This window comes from Bos javanicus, chromosome 23 (assembly GCF_032452875.1).
Source record: "Bos javanicus breed banteng chromosome 23, ARS-OSU_banteng_1.0, whole genome shotgun sequence".
NCBI classification, from domain to species: Eukaryota; Metazoa; Chordata; class Mammalia; order Artiodactyla; family Bovidae; genus Bos; species Bos javanicus.
In genome coordinates, this window is record NC_083890.1 from 21,997,288 (window position 1) to 22,019,286 (window position 21,999).

The window sequence follows — 21,999 nt, forward strand, 5'->3', positions numbered from 1 at the left end:
AATCATAGGAGTCCCAGAAGAAATAGACAAAAAGAAAGGGCATGAGAAAATACCTGAGGAGATAATAGTTGAAAATGTCCCGAAAATGGCGAAGGAAATAGCCACCTAAGTCCAAGAAACCCATAGAGTCCCAAACAGGATAAACCCAAGGTGAAGCACCCCAAGACACACATTAATCAAACTAACGAAGATCAAACAGAAAGAGCAAATATTAAAAGCAGCAAAGGAAAAAAGCACAATAACACACAAGAGGATCCCCATAAGGATAACAGCTGATCTCTCAATAGAAACTCTTCAGGCCATAAGGGAATGGCAGGACATATTTAAAGTAATGAAAGAGAAAAATCTACAACCCAGATTACTATACCCAGCAATGATCCCATTCAAATATAAAGGAGAAATCAAAAGCTTTACAGACAAGCAAAAGCTGAGAGAATGCAGCACCACCAAACCAATTCTTCAACAAATGTTAAAGGACCTTCTCTAGACAGAAAACACAGAAAAGGTTTATAAACTTGAACCCAAAACAACAAAGTAAATGGCAATGGGATCTACTTATCAATAATTACCTTGAACGTAAATGGGTTGAATGCCCCAACCAAAAGACAAAGACTGGCTGAATGGATACAAAAACAATACCCCTATATATGCTGTCTACAAGAGACCCACCTGAAACCAAGGGACACATACAGACTGAAAGTGAAGGGCTGGAAAAAGATATTTAATGCAAATGGAGACCAAAAGAAAGCAGGAGTAGCAATACTCATATCAGATAAAACAGACTTTGAAATAAAGGCCATGAAAAGAAGGACACTACATAATGATCAAAGGATCAATCCAAGAAGATATAACAATTATAAATATATATGCATCCAACATAGGAGTACCTCAATATGTAAGGCAAATGTTAACAAGTATGAAAGAGGAAATTAACAGTAACACAATAATAATGGGAGACTATATCCCACTCACACTGAAGGATAGATCAACCAAACATAAAATTAGCAAGGAAACATAAACTTTAAATGATATAATGGGCCAGTTAGACCTAATTGATATCTATAGGACATTTCACCCCAAAACAATAAATTTCACCTTTTTCTCAAGTACACACAAAACATTCTCCAGTATAGACCACATCCTGGCCTATAAATCTAGCCTTGGTAAATTCAAAAAAAATTGAAATCATTTCAAGCATCTTTTCTGATCACAATGTGGTAAGATTAGATGTCAACTACAGGAAAAAAAAAACTATTAAAAATACAAACATATTGAGGCTAAACAACATGCTTCTGAATAACCAATAAATCATGGAAGAAATAAAAAAGGAAATGAAAATATGCATAGATACAAACAAAAATGAAAACACGGCAACCCAAAACCTATGGGATTCAGTAAAAGCAATGCTAAGGGGAAGGTTCATGGCAATACAAGCTTACTTCAAGAAACAAAAGAAAAATCAAATAAATAACCTAACTTTACACCTAAAGCAAATAGAAAAAGAAGAAATGAAGAACCCCAGGGTTAGTAGAAGGAAAGGAATCATAAAAATTAGAGCAGAAATAAATGAAAAAGAAACAAAGGAGGCTTTAGCAAAAATCAACAAAACTAAAAGCTGGTTCTTTGAGAAGATAAATAAAATAAACAAACCATTAGCCAGATTCATCAAGAAACAAAGGGAGAAGAATCAAATCAACAAAATTAGAAATGAAAATGGAGAAATCACAACAGACAACACAGAAATACAAAGGATCCTAAGAGACTACTATCACAACTATATGCCAATAAAATGGACAACTTGGAAGAAATGGACGAATTCTTAGAAAAGTAAAACCTTCCAAAACTGAACCAGGAAGAAACAGAAAATCTTAACAGACCCATCACAAATATGGAAATTGAAACTAATCAAAAATCTTCCAACAAACAAAAGCCCAGGACCAGATGGCTTCACAGGTGAATTCTACCAAAAATTTAAAGAAGAGCTAACATCCATCCTACTTAAACTCTTCCAGAAAATTGCAGAGAAAGATGAACTCCCAAACTCATTCTATGAGGCCACCATCACCCTAATACCAAAATCAGAAAAGATGCCACAAAAAAAGAAAACTATAGGCCAGTATCACTGATGAAGATAGATGCAAAAATCCTCAACAAAATTCTAGCAAATAGAATCCAACAACATATTAAAAAGATCATACATCATGACCAAGTGGGCTTTATCCCAGGGATGCAAGGTTTCTTCAATATTTGCAAATCAATCAATGTGATACACCACATTAACAAATTGAAAGATAAAAACCATATGATTATCTCAATATATGCAGAGAAAGCCTTTGACAAAATTCAATACCCATTTATGATAAAAAAAAAACTCTTCAGAAAGCAGGCATAGAAGGAACATACCTCAACATAATAAAAGCCATATATGATAAACCACAGCAAATATTATCCACAATGGTGAAAAACTGAAAGCATTTCCCCTAAAGTCAGGAACAAGACAAGGGTGCCCACTTTCACTACTATTCAACACAGTTTTGGAAGTCCTAGCTATAGCAATCAGAGAAGAAAAAGAAATAAAAGGAATCCAGATGGAAAAAAAAGAAGTAAAACTCTGTTTGCAGATGACATGATCCTCTACATAGAAAATCCTAAAGACACCACCAGAAAATTACTAGAGATAATCAATGAATATAGTAAAGTTGCAGGATATGAAATTAATACACAGAAATCCCTTGCACTCCTATACACTAACAATGAGAAAACAGAAAGAGAAATTAAGGAAACAATCCCATTCACCATTGCAATAAAAAGAATAAAATACTTAGGAATAAACCTACCTAAAGAAACAAAAGACCTATATATAAAAAACTACAAAACACTGATGAAAGAAATCAAAGATGACACAAATAGATGGAGAAATATACCATGTTCATGGATCAGAAGAATCAACATAATGAAAACGAGCATACTACCCAAAGCAATCTATCGATTCAGTGCAATCCCTATCAAGCTACCAATGGTATTTTTCACAGAACTAGAACAAATAATTTCACAATTTGTATGGAAATACAAAAAAAATCTCAAATAGCCAAAGCAATTTTGAGAATGAAGAATGGAACTGGAGGAATCAACCTGCCTGACTTCAGGCTCTACTACAAAGCCACAGTCATCAAGATAGTATGGTACTGGCACAAAGACAGAAATATAGACCAATGGAACAAAATAGAAAGCCCAGAAATAAATCCACACACCTATGGACACCTTATCTTTGACAAAGGAAGCAAAAACATACAATGGAGAAAAGATAATCTCTTTAACAAGTGGTGCTGGGAAAACTGGTCAACCACCTGTAAAAGAATGAAACTAGAACACTTTCTAACACCATACACAAAAATTAACTCAAAATGTTAAGTTAATTAACACAAAAATTAACTTAAAGACCTAAATGTAAGACCAGAAACTATAAAACTCCTAGAAGAAAACATAGGCAAAACACTCTCTGACATAAATCACAGGAAGATCCTCTATGACCCACCTCCCAAAGTAATGAAAATAAACGCAAAAATAAACAAATGAGACCTAATTAAACTTAAAAGCTTTTGCATAATGAAGGAAACTATAAGCAAGGTGAAAAGACAGCCTTCAGAATGGGAGAAAATAATAGCAAATGAAGCAACTGACAAGAACTAATCGCAAAAGCAGCTCATGCAGCTCAATACCAGAAAAATAAATGACTCAATCAAAAAATGGGCCAAAGAACTAAACAGATATTTGTCCAAAGAAGACATATAGATGGCTAACAAACACATGAAAAGATGCTCAACATCATTCCTTATCAGAGAAATGCAAATCAAAACCACAATGAGGTACCATCTCATGCCAGTCAGCAATGGCTGCTATCAAAGTCTACAAACAATAAACACTGGAGAGGGTGTGGAGAAAAGGGAACCCTCTTACACTGTTGGTGAGAATGCAAACTAGTACAGCCACTATGGAGAACAGTGTGGAGATTCCTTAAAAAACTGCAAACAGAACTGCCATACAACCCAGCCATCCTACTGCTGGGCATACACACTGAGGAAACCAGAACTGAAAGAGACACGTATACCCCAATGTTCATTGCAGCAATGTTTACAATAGCTAGGACACAGAAGCCAGACACGCCTGAAGCAACTTAGCATCAGCAGCAGCAGCAGCAGGACACGGAAGCAACCTAGATGTCCATCGGCAGACAAATGGTTAAGAAATCTGTGGTACATATACAAAATGGAATATTACTCAGCTATTAAAAAAGAATGCATTTGAATCAGTTCTAATGAGGTGGATAAAACTGGAGCCTATTATACAGAGTGAAGTAAGTCAGAAAGAAAAACACCAATACAGTATTAGCATATATATATATGATATTTAGAAAGATGGTAACAATAACCCTATACGTGAGACAGCAAAAGAGACACAGATATAAAGAACAGACTTTTGGACCTTTTGGGAGAAGGAGAGGGTGGGATGATTTGAGAGAATAACATTGAAACATGTATATTACCATACGTGAAATAGATGACCAGTCCAAGTTTGATGTGTGAAACAGGGTACTCAAAGCTGGTGCACTGGGACAACCCAGAGAGATGGGATGGGGAAGGAGATGGGAGGGGGTTTAGGATGGGGACACATGTACAACAGTGGCTGATTCATGTCAATGTATGGCGAAAACCACCACAATATTGTAATTAGCCTTCAATTAAAATAAATTAATTAATTTAAAAAACCAAAACAAAAACAAAATCAAGAAAACAACAAAACAAAAAAGACAACAAAGAACTAACAAGTCCATTTTGGAAAACACAACACCTCTCACTTGTTTTAGAAGCCAACTAAAGATAACACTAACTGTGTAGTCTTTAATTTTAGTTATATAAATAAAATCTCCTTGGTTACATAAATAAAGACTCTAAAAAACAATTTCAAAATGCCATTTTATTTTTGATTTGAGAAATAGAGTAATGATACAACTCTATCTTTACTGACATCAAGAAACATCTACACCTTCAATCACAGCCTCATATATACATGAGATAGTAGAAGATGGATGGTGGAATGGGATATGACTTTTCAGAAAGGAGCAAGGTCAAACTGGCTTTCCCCTGACGAATTTAAGAAAGAGAAACCTATACTAGATTCAACAGAAGCCGAGAATCTTTTAGGAAGCTAAAAAGATGGAAACTACTTGAGAGTTTGTAACTACCTTTTCCGTTTCTGTCAGGAAAACCAAAACTTACTAGACTAGAGAAGCACTGGACTGTGAAACCTCAAGTACCGGAAGAGGCAAGGATAAGATGTGTATGAAACGAAACCCTGCATTCTGAATAAAACTCAAACAAAACGGTGCACTGAGGAAACAGTGACAACACAGGATATATGAGAAGACTCCAAAAGATATAATTATCCTCAGAAAAAGAAGAAGAGATTCTGTATTAATGAAACAAATAGTATGACATGCAAGCAGAAAAAGCAGGATATAAAAGTGACCTCTTAGAAATTAAAAACATATGTGAATTTTAAAGTATGTAAGTAGAAAGATAAAGCTGAGGACTCTTCAAAAAAAAAAAAAACAGGAAAAAACCCCTCAAAGATGCATTATAAGAATGTCAGAACATGATCTCTAAAGTTCTAAAAAAGAGAAACCACAGAAAAATGACAGGAAAGAAATTACCAAAGAAATAATATATGACAATTTCCCAGAGCCATGAAAAAATGAAAAAGCGGCCAGGTGAAAAAATGTCCACCAAAGGTCAAGGACAATGTAGGGAAAAATACACATACCAAAGATATATCAATACAAAAATAAAGAAGAAATCCTAAAGCTTTCAGAAAGAAAGAGCCTGGGTGAGAATGACATCAGATTTCTGAGCAGAAATACTGGAAGCTGGAATAAAAAGTAGGTGAAAACTTACATATTTGCTTACAAACTCTCAAATGAAAAATTCCAAACCCAGACTATCAAATATGAAAGTAGAATAAAGACATTTTCAAGCGTCCAAAGTTTCAAATAATTCATTTCCCATGCACCATTTTTAGGAGGTTCTCATAAGATGTGCTTCAGAACAACAAGGGATAATCAACAAAGAGACAGGACTCAGGATACAGATTCAACATAGCAGAGGTGAAACGAATTCCCAGAGTAATGACAAAGGGAAGTCCAAGGATAGTAAAGGTCCAGAGAGAAACCAGTCTAAATTGAATGAGAATTTAGGGGGCTTCAGGAAGGTTTTACACTGAGATATAATTATAATACATGAGTACTATGGTATGATGGGAAAGGGGCAAGATCCAGCTAAAATACCACACCACCACACTAGCAAAGCAATAGATAAGGTCTAAAACGGACTGAGTCAGGACAAACAGTACACACGTGTAATTTTAAAATATGGAGACAGAAACAAACAAAAAATGTAGCTCACTCAAGGAAGCATGAAAACAAGCAAGTGGAGGATGGACTGCTTATTTTATTATAGACTTTTAACCTTAGTTGTTTTTTTAACTCTTTGAATAATATAAATAAAAATATATTTTTAAATTAAATTTCAGTTCTAAATAAAGTCAAATCTAAAATTCCCCTTTTCTCTCACTTTATAAATTCTGATACAAATCTATAAATGATCTCATTTATAAATCAAAAATCTATAAATCTTCATAAATCTGTAAATCTTGACAGCAAAGTTTCAAAGAGGAGAAACTCACCTTCAAGGCAGCATCATAAATATCATTTGTGAGAGATTCCATCATATATGAACCTCCCCAAGGATCAGCCACTTTGGGAATCCCAGATTCTTCTTGAATAATGATTTGTGTGTTCCTGGCAATTCGAGCACTTTTCACAGTTGGCAAACCCAGGGCTTCATCAAAAGAATTTGTGTGCAAAGACTGAGTACCTCCGAACACTGCTGCCATTGCTTCTATTGTGGTACGAATGATGTTATTGTAAGGGTCCTAAAACATTTAGTAAAAAGCAAAACAAGCCAATTGATATATACTGCAGCTGTAAATGATGATACGATTAGGAGTGCCTGATGCATACTTTCTTTGCCAAAATCTGCCTTAGTCTTCAGACTATCAAATAAACAAATTAGGAAACAAACTAGACTTAGAATTAAGAGCCCAGGTGCCTAGTCTGTGCTTAAGCAATAAAACATTGCCTCTTATAATCATTTGAAATACTAAATATTTGTTGTGCTTATTTTTTATCGCCTAAATAATCTTCTATATGAGCATCATGAATGCAATACATTGTCTACTTAGATTATTAATATCCTTCATCTCATAATTCACTATTTCCTAATTACCTTAAGTATCTACTCTAATGAGGTGGCCAAAACTGGTGATGATTTATTAATAAAACAGATAAAGAATGGACTATGAGACAGGAAATATGACTTCTAGTTTATTCTGTTCCTAACTGTGATCTTGGCAAGTCACTAGACCTTTCTGAACTTTAGTTTGCTGCTGCTGCTGCTAAGTCTCTTCAGTCGTGTCCGACTCTGTGCGACCCCATAGACAGCAGCCCACCAGGCTCCCCCGTCCCTGGGATTCTCCAGGCAAGAACACTGGAATGGGTTGCCATTTCCTTCTCCAACGCATGAAAGTGAAAAGTGAAAGGAAGTCGCTCAGTCGTGTCCGACTCTTCACGACCCCATGGACTGCAGCCTACCAGGCTCCTCCGCCCATGGGATTTTCCAGGCAAGAGGACTGGAGTGGGTTGCCATTGCCTTCTCCAGAACTTTAGTTTACTTAGCTGTAAAAATGAGGGGATTAAGCAAAAAAGATTACTGAAATTCCTTCCAAAACTGAAATCTGTATTTTTCCATTTATAAGTACCTGAAGTCATATGTAATATGGATACTTCTAGTTGTTATTTGCTTTTAAATGTATAAAAGCAATGTAACTTTAAAGTTATAACTTATTTTTGATATATCAAAATACTTCAATATATTAAGAAAATGCATGTTAAAAAGATCACCACTATATAATTTTTTAATTAAGTGAAATGAAAATAGATTATCCAAGTGACAATAGTTTTTAAGTGGTTTATTTGCATGGATGCTTACTTAAACATATAACACATACATAAAAAGTATGTATAACACCAACTTTAATGAGGAAGTTTAGTGTTAAGAATTTTAATCATTAAAATTACTTAAGATGATATTAAATTATAACTGTACTTCTTCCTCATCATCACTTATTTTTTACTGTTAAAAAAGTAAAACACACAGCCATACAAGCTAAGATTTAAATGATTTTATATTGTTAACCACTAGAGGGAGCAAATTTTATTATAATTTGTATAAAACATTAAACATGCATTATGCTTCAGAAAAACTCAGAGAAGGCAATGGCACACCACTCCAGCACTCTTGCCTGGAAAATCCCATGAACGGAGGAGCCTGGTAGGCTGCAGTCCATGGGGTGACAAAGAGTTGGACACTACTGAGTGACTTCACTTTCACTTTCATGCATTGGAGAAGGAAATGGCAACCTACTCCAGTGTTCTTGCCTGGAGAATCCCAGGGACGGGGGAGCCTGGTGGGCTGCCGTCTATGGGGTCGAACAGACTTGGACACGACTGAAAAGACTTAGCAGCAGCAGCAGCATGATGTCTGCACAGGGAGGTGTCTGTCACCTTCTTAACTTTAGTCAGAACTTAACAAATTGTGACCAGTTTTTAGTTACTGCACTTTTTTTATTTAGCTAGCTGTGCTGGGTCTTATGGAGAAGGCAGTGGCACCCCACTCCAGTATTCTTGCCTGGAAAATCATGGACAGAGGACCCTGGTAGGCTGCAGTCCATGGGGTTGCTAAGAGTTGGACACAACTGATCGACTTCACTTTCACTTCAGAACAATTGTGATTTTCAAATATTAGCAGAAAAGTTCTTAAATGCATTTCTTGCCTAGGCCAAGTTGCTTAGAAGAAAATAAATGACTTCTTAAAATTCATACATACTTGCTCAGTAAGTGACCATCCTGACGTCTGACAATGTGCTCTTAGGAGAAGAGATTTAGAGTTTTTAGGCTGAAACATTTTCTCTATTAAGTGAGCCCAGAGTCTTCTCCCAGCTCTCATTTTTGCTATTTCCATATAAAAGTTCATTCCAATTCCCCAGAAGAAAGACAACCTAAAATAGTAATGTTAAGTCCAAAATCTGATTATAAAATGGAAAATAAAACTAAATGCATCACACAGACATACACAAAAGCTCAGATTTTAATTTCAAATAACTTAATTTGAATTAAAATCAAAGCATATATATTTCAATAACCTTAAACCTATAATAGAAGACTTGTCTTTTAAAAGAAAAAAGACAAATCTGTCTTGAAAATTATATTTACATTTTTAAATTATTTTTCAAAATGTGTCAGTTAATTATTTTCAGAATAGCAGAGAACAAAATTCTTCTAATTTACAAAGAAGTATGGCACCCCACTCCAGTACTTTTGCCTAGAAAATCCCATGGACGGAGGAGCCTGGTAGGCTGCAGTCCATGGGGTCGCGAAGAGTAGGACACGACTGAGCGACTTCACTTTCACTTTTCACTTTCATGTACTGGAGAAGGCAATGGCACCTCGCTCCAGTACTCTTGCCTGGAGAATCCCAGGGACGGAGGAGCCTGGTGAGCTTCAGTCCATGGGGTCGCTAGGAGTCGGACACGACTGAAGCGACTTAGCAGCAGCAGCAGCATGGTCAAACTTAACTCTGAATTTTATTAATAATTATAAAGAGTACTGGCTTATTCCCTAAAAGAATCTGGTATATTTATACACACAAATTCATTTTATCAATATATTTTGCTATACACTCATAAAATAGTCCTATAAACTTTTTAATGTTGAGGTAATATTTGAGTTTAATTTACTCACCTTGGTGCAAATTCATCAATGGTCAAGCCCGCTTGGAGTCCAGTTCTGCAGTACTCCAAACCATCTGCTATAGTATAGGCCAGTTCCAGAATGGCATCAGCCCCTGCTTCCTGCATATGGTATCCACTAATTGAAATTGAGTTAAATTTTGGCATGTGCTATATAAAATAATAAAAAACACAACTTTAAATAAAAATATCAAAAAGGTTCTATTAAATTTATTTTGTATGAGACAATACTACTTGAAAATGATGTTCAATTCAGATATAATATTAACTGAAAATATTTAATGTTTAGTTACATTCATTTTTCAATTTAAATGGCTCATCCAATGAACCACAAAGGACTACGTGTACCTTTTTTATTTCCTAGTGAAAAAGAATCATCAACCATTGATCAGCACCAAAAGTTAAACATTGAATTAGTTGGCTGAGATTAGGAATGTAACCTTTGGCTCAAGAACTGAATGATAACATCTTTAATTAGAAATTGATGCCTCTGACCTCATATGAGGTCCTAAGACTTCAAGTCTTTGGGCATATGTGCTGAAGATGTATAAATTTAATTATTGTTAACTAGTTATTAATTATCTTATCCGAACACGAATAAGTACACAGTGGGGGGAAAAAAGAAAACGATTCAGTGCTAGTACTGTATGTGAAAACTAAACAGGAAAAACGCATGACTTAAAATTCAAAGATTTCAGTTTGATTTACTATGACATTTAATGCTTAGGATATCTCAGACAGGTTCCTTCTATCACAATCACTAATCCACTATTCCCCTAAAATGTCATGTTAGATAGGGTACATATCACACAGGACCTGCAGAACCGAAAAAAAAAAAAAAACTATTATCCTTCCAAGAATTAATCAAAAATAAATAATAAATACTAAATCACAGACACTCATTACAGTGGGTTCAGAATATGAACTCAAGTCAGAGTACTCCAATTCTAGTCATATCACTTAACTAGCCAGGGGACTGTAAGCTAGTTTCTCAACCTTGTTATCCTGTGCCTTCCCAAAGTATAAAACAGATATCATAATTCTACCTTTCTCATGGAGTTGTAGGATTAAAAGAAATGACTCACCAAAACCACTTAGTATTATGCCTATATATAAAGTATTCAAAAAAAGTTAGTTGTTGGTATGGTATGGATTATCTGTATTTTATACTTGCAAATACTTTTTATAACCAACAGCTCTTGAAAAAACGTTCATCACAAAGTAATAAGGGGACTGAATTACATGGCCTTGACAGACTACTTGAGTATATTTAGAGTTACAAAGAAAGCAGCAAGGAAACCAACAGGTGCTTCCCTACTGAGAGCAGTTTAATAGAATTTCTTTAAGAATAACAGAAATATTAGAATACTGGAATAGTATTCAGTCTTAAAAAGGAAGCAAATTCTGACACAAGCTACAATGTAGATGAACCTGAAGGACAGTATGCTAAGTGAAATAAGCCAGACACAAAAAGATAAATACTCTATGATTCCACTTATAAGTACAAACAGAAAGTAGAATGGTATTTGCCAGGGGCCGAAGAGAGGGCAGAATGGAAAGTATTTAACAGACACAGAGATTCACTTTTGCAAGATGAAAACAATCCTGGAGATAGATGATGGTGATGGTTACACAACAAAGTGAATGGAGTTAAAGCCACTGAATGGTTTATTTGGAAATGACTCAGATGGTAAATTTTATGTTATATGTGTCTTGCCACAAGTAAATTTTTTTAAAGGAATAACATAAAAGTTTACAAAGTACTTCAATATAACATATTTCATCAATATCTGAAACTAGCACATTTATCACTTACATGAAGAATTATATAAAGCAATCTTGAACTTGCAGGTGACATTAGAATCTTTCACAAGGTTAAAAGTCCAAGTCCATGATAGCAGATTGCTACTATCTACCCCAAGAACCATTCTCCACTTTCCTCTTGTATATGAACCATGCAGTCAGAGTGCCAATGTGTTCTACATTTCCAATCTCCTCTCTGTGTGTCCACTGAGATGTAAATAGAAGTTTGGTTTTTTCCTTCTGGAAGTTCACCTTTAACCAGAGGGGTGGAGTCCCTCTCCCCAAACAAAGTCCACCTCCCTACTTCCTTAATCATGAGTTGGCACACTAAAAATAGAGGAGAAAGCCAAATGAAAGGATACAGGAATCCTTATGGCTGTAGAGCTTCCATATAACCAAGACCTTGACAGCCTACCTTCCAACTTCTCTTAGATGAAAGAGAACTTCTCTTAGTATCTTCATTTACTTAAAGGTACTACTATTTGTGTGTGTGTTTGTCATATACTGCTCAACTAAATCCTCCTATGCATGTCTGTGAAATTGAAAAAGGTGATAGGCATGTATAATTCTAAACAATTCACATGGGCAGATGGAATCTATGAAAAAAAAACAAAATGGAAAAGTGTAAAGGCTAAATATCAAATGAGAGTAGGCAATACTAGCAAGGGTACTGAGAGAATGGCAATTATAAGAAGTAAAGAGATTTAAATAAAAAACATTTGATGACATAATAATTTGCCCTTTACTGTGAAATAATGGTCTAATTTTAAGGTAGATAAGAAAAGAGCACTGTCACCAAAAAGTAAAGTGTGAATGACAGGGGAAAGTATAAATGAATTACTTAGAGGAAATGAAGCTTTATGTTTCCCTGTGGAAGGATTGCTGCTAATATAGAAATACTATAAGAACCTTCTTTTCCTACCACTCTGGGGAAAATGAACCTACTTCAGGGGTGAAATATTAGGGATCTTATTGTGGTTGCAGATACAAGTGATATCTTCTAATCCCGTTTTCTTGCAGAAACAAAGTTGCTATTTTGATTCTCATCTATCTGACACCAGTGTCTATTCACAATTGATTCTGAAATCTGGAGAGAAATAAAGAAGTGTAAATAATGAGCCCTCCCTGATTCTAACAATTATCAGAGAATAAAAATTTTAACAATAAAGAAACTACAATAAAGGCCTACTGTTCAGACTCCTATAGGTAATGACAGACCATAAAACTAGTACATTAAAGACTAAAAAATAAAAACTAACAATATACATACAAACACAAATCCCACATCCTGACTATAGTATAACTACTACTCAGACTCAATTACCAAATTCAAATTAGGTTATGGCATTTTATAAAAATTCCTACATTCTAAGAACTATAGTAAAACCTATAATAACAAAGGATACCTTTGCTGTATATTGGAAGATGTCAGCAATAATTTTCATGGATGGTTCTGGAGGAAAAATATAAGTATTTCTGACCATAAATTCCTTTAGTATATCATTTTGGATTGTACCAGTAAGTTTCTCTTTAGGTACGCCTTGCTCTTCTCCAGTTACTATAAAAGTTGCAAGAACTGGAATAACTGCTCCATTCATGGTCATGGAAACTGACATTTTTTCTAAAGGAATTCCATCAAAAAGAATTTTGGTGTCTTCCACAGTGTCAATAGCAACTCCAGCCATTCCAACATCACCACGAACTCGAGGGTTGTCTGAATCATAGCCACGATGTGTTGCCAGATCAAAGGCAACTGATAATCCTTGTTGACCAGCTAAATATATAAAGAAAAATAAGGTAGGATTAAACAGTCTGGCATCAAAGTAAACTGATTTTAACACTACTAAAAGTCCTGACTCATCTCATCACAGTCTACTTTGATAATAAACAATCTTTATGCTCAAAACAAACTTACATAAAGAGACTTTAGTTCCTAAGAGTCTGTTGTTTCCCATGTACTAAAAAACACACAAAGTGAATTCCAGACTTTACTATAATAAAGAATAGAAGGAATAAAACAGATTGATCTCATGTCCATCTGAGGATTTTTTTATCTTAACAATTTGTGATAGAAATATTTTTAAGATTCATGGGAAGATATGGCTGTTTATATACAGTTAACATTATTTAGTACTTGTATGCTCATTTATTTTTGCTCTTGTCTTGGCCGTTGAAACTTAATGGGAAATAGAAGTATAAAAACCACTCAAAAAACTAAAATCTGTACCACATTATTTGTTTATTCCTTTCTTTGGTCATCTCATAAACCATTTTCCCCTCCCATTCCTATCCTGACAGTTTTAATTAAAAGCTTTTCAAAGGCAAAGCCAATGTCTCAGAATTTTCTTCATATAACTTCACCTAATTCCTTTTATACAACGTGCATTTAGGTATTGTTTTCTTTCAATTGAGCACTTTATTCTGGGTTATCTATTTTTTTGACCATGTAAATTGAAAAACATTTTTTCTTTGAGAGTATAGCCTTGACCTCTAGATTATAAAGTGATTATTAGCTCTATAGAGATTAACTAGCCTCCCTTCAAAAAGCCAACATGAGGAAGTGTTATGTTTGACCATAAATACTACGTCTCAAATTAAAATCTCACCCTTGATATTGTCCTTATAGAACTTGTTGCTCTCTTCCACAGTACTGAAACCAGCATACTGGCGGATGGTCCAGGGCCTGAAAGTGTACATGGTGGGATACGGTCCACGTGTGAACGGCTTCATGCCTGGAAGTTCTTCAGGGAAGTCCTTGGTATCCCGGCTGGAATATAAGGGCTTTATGGAGATCCCCTCTGGGGTGTGCCATATTAGTTCTTCTGGGTTTTTGCCTTTCAACTGCTTTTTAGCCAGGGCGGCCCATTCTGGATGAAGGGGCTGTTGCTGATGCAGAAGTCGTTGCCAGATAAGCCTGGAGCCTGATGACCCTTTCAGCTGCCTCAGGTGATTAGGTGAAAGCAAAAAAAGCCGAGTCTTAGCCCTCAACATGATGGAACATGGAACACGCCAAACAAGAACAAGAACTGACCTAGAAAAAGAAGCACAGTGCATATGTATTTGCAAGACTGGCAAAACAGGAGCTTACTGGTGAGAAAGAAAAAGAGAAAAAAGAGTATATGAGTATGATTTCATCTCTTCTCCTTTTCTGTTCCCTACACGTAATATTTTATAACTTTGGTCCCTCGTGTCCACAACTACTATCATTGTTCTAGTCTAGTCCTCTTCCTCAAGAGCCTCTCAGGTGGTTGTGTTGACCAGTCTTAGGCCCCTCTCATCCATTCTGCACACTGACACCAATGCAGAGATGATCATGTCACACTTCTCTGAACATTTTCCAAAGATTTTCCATCATGTAGAGGATGCAGCATAGCCTCCTAATTAATTTTTCACTCAGAAGGTTTTTATTTAACATGTATATTATGACAGACATTGTACTGGATGCTGGAGAAAAAAGGGGTGAATAAAACAGACATTTAAGCCCCCTATGCCCTGATCCCTGCTTATCTTTCAGAATTACCTCTGCCTTTGACCCACTCCAGTACTCTTGCCTAGAAAATTCCATGGATGGAGGAGCCTGGTGGGCTACAGTCCATGGGGTCACAAAGAGTCAGACACAACTGAGTGACTTCACTTCACTTCTTTGACCTCTACACATTTTGTTTTCTAGAAGTTCTGGATTACCTACAGTGCCCTGCATGTGTCAAAGTTCCGTGACTTGCCCCTGCTCTTCCATTGACCTAGAATGCACTACTTTGGCTACGGCATAACCTCTGGTATGCAGGGCTTTCTATGTGACAGGTACTGTTTAAGGACTTTATGTAGAGCAGCAATTTTAATCCTCAAAACACCACCAAGAAATAGGAATTTATACTAATATTATCCCCATTTTACAGATGAGGAAACTCAGGCACAGAAGAGCTAGTATTTAATCCTGGAAAGCAAAGTATTTAACTAATACATTCACAGCCTGTCCCTGAAACTACAAGCTGGATTAAATGGCCTCTTCAGTATTCCATACCACAGAGCTCTGTTTCCCTCTTTATAAATCTACCATCTCCCACACTTCAATAGATTAGAACACTGCTTTTTATGTTCATATAAGATATATTTCTATGTTTTGTTTCATACAAAATATATGTATATAAAATTTCATATATATATATATATATTCTCTTCTATTCCATAAACTGATCTAATATCAGAGCTATATATTCTTGATAATTACCCAGAGTCTTATACTACATAACTAAGTCCAATTTCATCATTTTACAGACGTAGAAATTAAAGTCCAAAGAAATACAGAAATAAAGTAGCTTATCAAAATTCCATACAGAAAAGCAGTACTGAAATTTCTGAATTATTTAATGCTTATCAGAGTCATACAGTCTCAACATGTAGAGCCTAGTATTTAAAAGGATTTTGAGTGGAAATTTTTATTAATATATTCATGATTCCCTACAATACATAAAACAAGTAAAGTGAGTTCAAAATTCTATTTTCCATACCATTTTTCATCTATCAATTTAGTGAATTTTAAACAAAAATAAGAATACCCAACATTTGTTAGGGAATTATAAAACAAAAAGGAATCCAATTGGTGGGAGTATTAACTGAGATAAACTATGTAAAAAAGCGAATTGGTAACATGCACAATCTCTGAATGATCATGCCATTCCACTGAGGATCATTACTCCTGGGAAAATTATTAGACAAAATACACATTCCCTAGTGGTTTTACTTATAGTTAGGAAAACTAAGAAACATTATCAATGAAGAAATAAATAAATTCAGTATTTAAAAATTATAGAATTTTATGTAGCTGTAAAAATATGTTTAGGAATTGGGCAAAACTAATCTTTGATGTCAGAAGAGTGGTTATGTGTGGTGACTAGTTAAGACAGGAAGAAAGAAAGGAGCTCTAGGGTGATGGTCTTGATCTGAATTCCTATTACATAGATGTGTTCAGTTTGTGGAAATTCATCAAATTTTACAAATATGATATGTGCATTTACCTATAAGTATATTATACACAACATACTATACATAAGTTAAAATTTAAAATGTTATGCACAGTGTCTTTAAAAAGGAGATAGGCTCAAGAAGCATGAAAAGATGTGTCCTAGGTAAAAATTGCAAATACAACAAAAACAATTCCTATTTTTTTAAACTAGTATGCCTTTTATTCTATTAAACTCATGGGATCCTAGACCTCCATCTTCTTCTGAGCCATAAACTACAGGTACTAGCTTAAAAGGCCGATGAGAAGAAATAATTTATAACTGAACTACTAGGGTAGTAATGTTATAAAAAGTAATCTAATAAAATGGATAAAAAACAAGCTCCTATTGTATAGCATGTGGGACTATATTCAATATTCTGTGATAAACCATAATGAAAAGAACATGAAAAAATGTACATGTATGTATAACTGAGAGGCTTCACTGTACAGCAGTAATTAACACTCAGGGTAACTCTAGTGGTAAAAAATCTGCCTGCCAATGTGGGAGACACAGAAATGTGGGTTTCATCCCTGGAGAAGGAAATGGAACCCACTCCAGTATTCTTGTCTGGGAAATCCCATGGACAGAGGAGCCTAGTGGGCAACAGTCCATGGCATCCCAAATAGTAGGATATGACTGAGCACACATGCAGAGTACACAGTAATTAACATAACATTGTAATTCAACTATACTTCAATAAAAAATACATTTTTAAAAAAGTAATCTGAAAACTGCCTGAGATTACGTTGCAGAAGATAATATCACAATCATTTCATGCCAAGTGCAGGTTCAGTTCAGTTGCTTAGTCGTGTCCAACTCTTTGCGACCCCATGGACTACAGCACTCCAGGACTCCCTGTCCATCACCAACTCCCAGAGTTTACTCAAACTCATGTCCATTGAGTCAGTGATGCCATCCAATCTCATCCTCTGTCGTCTCCTTCTCCTCTGGCCTTCAATCTTTCCCAGCATCAGGGTCTCTTCAAATGAGTCAGTTCTTCGCGACAGGTGGCCAAAGTATTGAAATTTCAGATTCAGCATCAGTCCTTCCAATGAATATTCAGGACTGATTTCCCTTAGGATGGACTGGTTGGATCTCCTTGTTGTCCAAGGGACTCTCAAGAGTCTTCTCCAACACCACAGTTCAAAAGCATCAATTCTTCGATGCTCAGCTTTCTTTATAGTCCAACTCTCACATCCATACATGACTACTGGAAAAACCATTGCTTTGACTAGACAGACCTTTGTTGGCAAAGTAATGTCTTGCTTTTTAAAAGCTGTCTAGGTTGGTCAGAACTTTTCTTCCAAGGAGCAAGCGTCTCTAAATTTCATGGCTGAAGTCACCATCTGCAGTGATTTTGGAGCCCAAAAAAATAAAGTCTGTCACTGTTTCCACTGTTGCCCCATCTATTTGTCATGAAGTGATGGGACTGAATGCCATGATCTTAGTTTTCTGAATGTTGAGCTTTAAGCCAACTTTTTCACTCTCCTCTTCCACTTTCATCAAGAGGCTCTTTAGTTCTTCTTCACTTTCTGCCTTAAGGGTGATATTATCTGCATATCTGTGGTTATTGATATTTCTCCCAGCAATCTTGATTCCAGCTTGTACTTCTTCCAGCCCAGTGTTTCTCATGATGTATTCTGCATATAAGTTAAATAAGCAGGGTGACAATATACAGCATCGACATACTCCTTTCCTGATTTGGAACCAGTCTGTTGTCCTATGTCCAGTTCTAACTGTTACTTCCTGACCTGCATATAGATTACTCAGGAGGCAGGTCAGGTGGTCTGGTATTCCCATCTCTTGAAGAATTGTCCGCCGTTTGTTGTGATCCACACAGTTAAAGGCTTTGGCATAGTCAATAAAGCAGAGGCAGATGTTTTTCTGGAACTCTCTTGCTTTTTCCATGATCCAGTGGATGTTGGCAATTTGATACCTGGCTCCTCTGCCTTTTCTCAATCCAGCTTGAATATATGGAAGTTCACAGTTCACATACTAAAGCCTGGCTTGGAGAATTTTGAGCATTACTTTGCATGCATGTGAGATGAGTGCAATTGTGCAGTAGTTTGAGCATTCTTTGGCATTGCCTTTCTTTGGGATTGGAATGAAAACTGACCTTTTCCAGTCCTGTGGCCACTGCTGAGTTTTCCAAATTTGCTGGCATATTGAGTGCAGCACTTTCACAGCATCATCTTTCAGGATTGGAATAGCTCAACTGGAATTCCATCACCTCCACTAGCTTTGTTCGTAGTGATGCTTTCTAAGGCCCACTTGACTTCACATTCCTGGATGTCTGGCTCTAAGTGAGTGATCACACCATTGTGGTTATCTGGGTCAAGAAGATCTGTTTTGTGTAGTTCTGTGTATTCTTGCCACCTCTTCTTAATATCTTCTGTTTCTGTTAGGTCCCTACCATTTCTGTCTTTTATTGTGCCCACCTTTGCATGAAATGTTTCCTTGGTATCTCTAATTTTCTTGAAGAGATCTCTAGTCTTTCCCATTCTATTATTTTCCTCTATTTCTTTGCATTGATCACTTGAGGAAGGCTTTCTTATCTCTCCTTGCTATTCTTTGGAACTCTGCATTCAAATGAGTATATCTTTCCTTTTCTCCTTTGCCTTTAGCTTCTCTTCTTTTCATAGCTGTTTGTAAGCCCTCCTCAGACAACCATTTTGCATTTTTGCATTTCTTTTTTGGGGAGATGGTCTTGATCACTGTCTCCTGCACAATGTCACAAACCTCCGAACCTCCGGCCATAGTCCTTCAGGCAACTCTTTGTCTATCAGATCTAATCCCTTGAATCTATTTGTCACTTCCACTGTAAGGGATTTGATTTAGGTCATACCTGAATGGTCTAATGGTTTTCCCTACTTTCTTCAATTTAACTCTGAATTTGGCAATAAGGAGTTCATGATTTGAGCTACAGTCAGCTCCCGGTCTTGTTTTTGCTGACTGTATAGAGCTTCTCCATCTTTGGCTGCAAAGAATATAATCAACCTAATTTCAGTGTTGACCATCTAGTGATGTCCATGTGTAGAGTCATCCCTTATATTGTTGGAAGAGGGTGTTTGCCATGACCAGTGCGTTCTCTTGGCAAAACTCTGTTAGCCTTTGCCCTGCTTCATTCTGTACTCCAGGGCCAAATTTGCCCGTTACTCCAGGTATTTCTTGACTTCCTACTTTTGCATTCCAGTTCCCTATAATGAAAAGGACATCTTTTTGGGGTGTTAGTTCTAGAAGGTCTTATAGGTGTTCATAGAACCGTTCAGCTTCACCTTCTTCAGCTTATTGGTTGGAGCACAGACTTGGATCACTGTGATATTGAATGGTTTGCCTTGGAAACAAATAACAGATCATTCTGTCGTTTTTGAGATTGCATCCAAGTACTGAATTTCAGACTCTTTTGTTGACGATGATGGCTACTCCATTTCTTCTAAGGGATTCTTGCCCACAGTAGTAGATACAGTGGTCATCTGAGTTAAATTCACCCATTCCAGTCCATTTTAGTTCACTGATTCCTAAAATGTTGATGTTCACTCTTGCCATCTCCTTTTTGACCACTTCCAGTTTACAACCAGTCCATCCTAAAGGAAATCAGTCCTGGGTGTTCATTGGAAGGACTAATGCTAAAGCTGAAACTCCAATACTTTGGCCACCTCATGCGAAGAGTTGACTCATTGGAAAAGACCTTGATGCTAGGAAAGATTGAAGGCGGAAGGAGAAGGGGACAACGGAGGATGAGATGGCTGGATGGCATCACCGACTTGATGGACACGAGTTTGAGTAAACTCCGGGAGTTGGTGATGGACAGGGAGGCCTGGCATGCTGCAATTCATGGGGTCACAAGGAGTCGGACACGACTGAGTGGCTGAACTGAACAGAGATGAATTTACCTTGATTCATGGACCTAACATTCCAGGTTTCTATGCAATATTGCTCTTTACACTGTTGCAGGTAGAGCTTTACAAAATGCAGGTAGGGCTTTCCTAAACCTGGATAAATGATAGGAAACAGCCCTATGTAGGTGAGTTCCTGAAAATTGCATGGCAAATTGGTAAAGACTGGAAATAGACATCATTTTTAGATAAGAACACAACTTTGGCTGATGGAAACAGGATTTCTGAAATTTTCTCAAAAGATCCATCAACAGACACTTTAAGCAACCAAAGAAATAATATGCAAAGCAAATATAATAAGTTACAAGTGATTAAAATGTGTGAAAGAGCAACAGTGAAGCAACATTTGCCCTAATGATGAAGCAACATCTGCCACACCCTCAAAAAAATACGGGTAAAACACCTACATACAGTTCTGAATCAAATCCCTTTCAAATTTGTTTACACGGGATTCTACTTTAACAGCTAGCCGCCTCCAATGTTGGGCCAACTTAGGTGAGAGAGGACAACACAGAGCATGCAAATTAAATTTAGTATCAGCATAAATAAGTCTTTAAACATAAAATACTGGGAGAAAAATCAACAAGTGATTTAAAATTTAACACACACAAATATATTACTCAGAGTTTGGTGCGTATAAAAGATTGCTCTCTTTCCAGATAAAAACGAGAACAAGTTAGCAATTTACACTTTCGTGTACGTTTAGACCTGTCTTTCCACTTCTCCCCATCACCTACATCTGTACACTGAAAGAAACTTCCAATTCCGCCACCTCTCACACACACAAAAAAAAAACCCTCACAACCACCGCGGCCTCGAAGGAGGCAGCTCTGGAGAGAGCATATCCCTCTAGAACCCTATAATCGCTCTCTGCCCAGAGGAACTCCGGGGTTCCTGGGTAACCAGGGAAGACGGCAATATGGCCTCTGGGACATTAAAAGCACCTTCTTTTCTGCAGTACCTCCGAACTTTCACGGACCTCACTGAAAGAGAGAGGACAGTGGAGCATCTAAACCTAAGAAGAGGGTAGAGCAGCGTGGGATCCCTTCTCAGCAGTAAAGAAGGAGGAAGTTGGGAGTTGGGAAGAGAGAAAGGACAACTTTCTCCGGGGACAACTAAGGGTGGGGAGGAGCCTGAAAAATGGAGGGATCTGAAAGGCAGACGTGCCTCAAGGTGCACGGTCTTACTCACGGGTCGGCCTGTCTCAGACCGAAGCCTTGGAAGAAGACGGCTGGACCTAGGCAACCCGAGCTCTGCAAATCAAAAGTCCCCAAAGCAGGGCCCAGGACCAAGCAAGTGCAAAGGCCAACGGGATGGGATGGGATGGGGGCGTCGGCCGACCGCCCTCTTTCCAACCAATCCCGTCACGCTCTCGT

General features: G+C 36.8%; 1 protein-coding gene across 3 annotated transcripts in view; it reads right to left on the reverse strand.

Moving 5' to 3' along the window:
- The window catches only part of MMUT (methylmalonyl-CoA mutase), a 41,107-nt gene extending 19,210 nt beyond the window's left edge, over positions 1 to 21,897 (reverse strand). The window contains exons 1-6 of one of the 3 annotated variants that reach the window (XM_061398377.1): positions 21,815 to 21,897; positions 14,331 to 14,755; positions 13,131 to 13,498; positions 9,914 to 10,071; positions 9,000 to 9,171; positions 6,739 to 6,987 (exon numbers count right to left, since the gene is read on the reverse strand). In XM_061398377.1, coding sequence (XP_061254361.1) covers positions 6,739 to 6,987; positions 9,000 to 9,171; positions 9,914 to 10,071; positions 13,131 to 13,498; positions 14,331 to 14,715 — 1,332 coding nt within the window. In that variant the 5' untranslated portion in view covers positions 14,716 to 14,755; positions 21,815 to 21,897. Of the gene's footprint in view, positions 1 to 6,738; positions 6,988 to 8,999; positions 9,172 to 9,913; positions 10,072 to 13,130; positions 13,499 to 14,330; positions 14,756 to 21,790 lie in introns of all 3 variants that reach the window. The other 2 variants (XM_061398379.1, XM_061398378.1) reach the window with 2 other exon arrangements.
- Between the last annotated feature and the right edge of the window lie 102 nt (positions 21,898 to 21,999).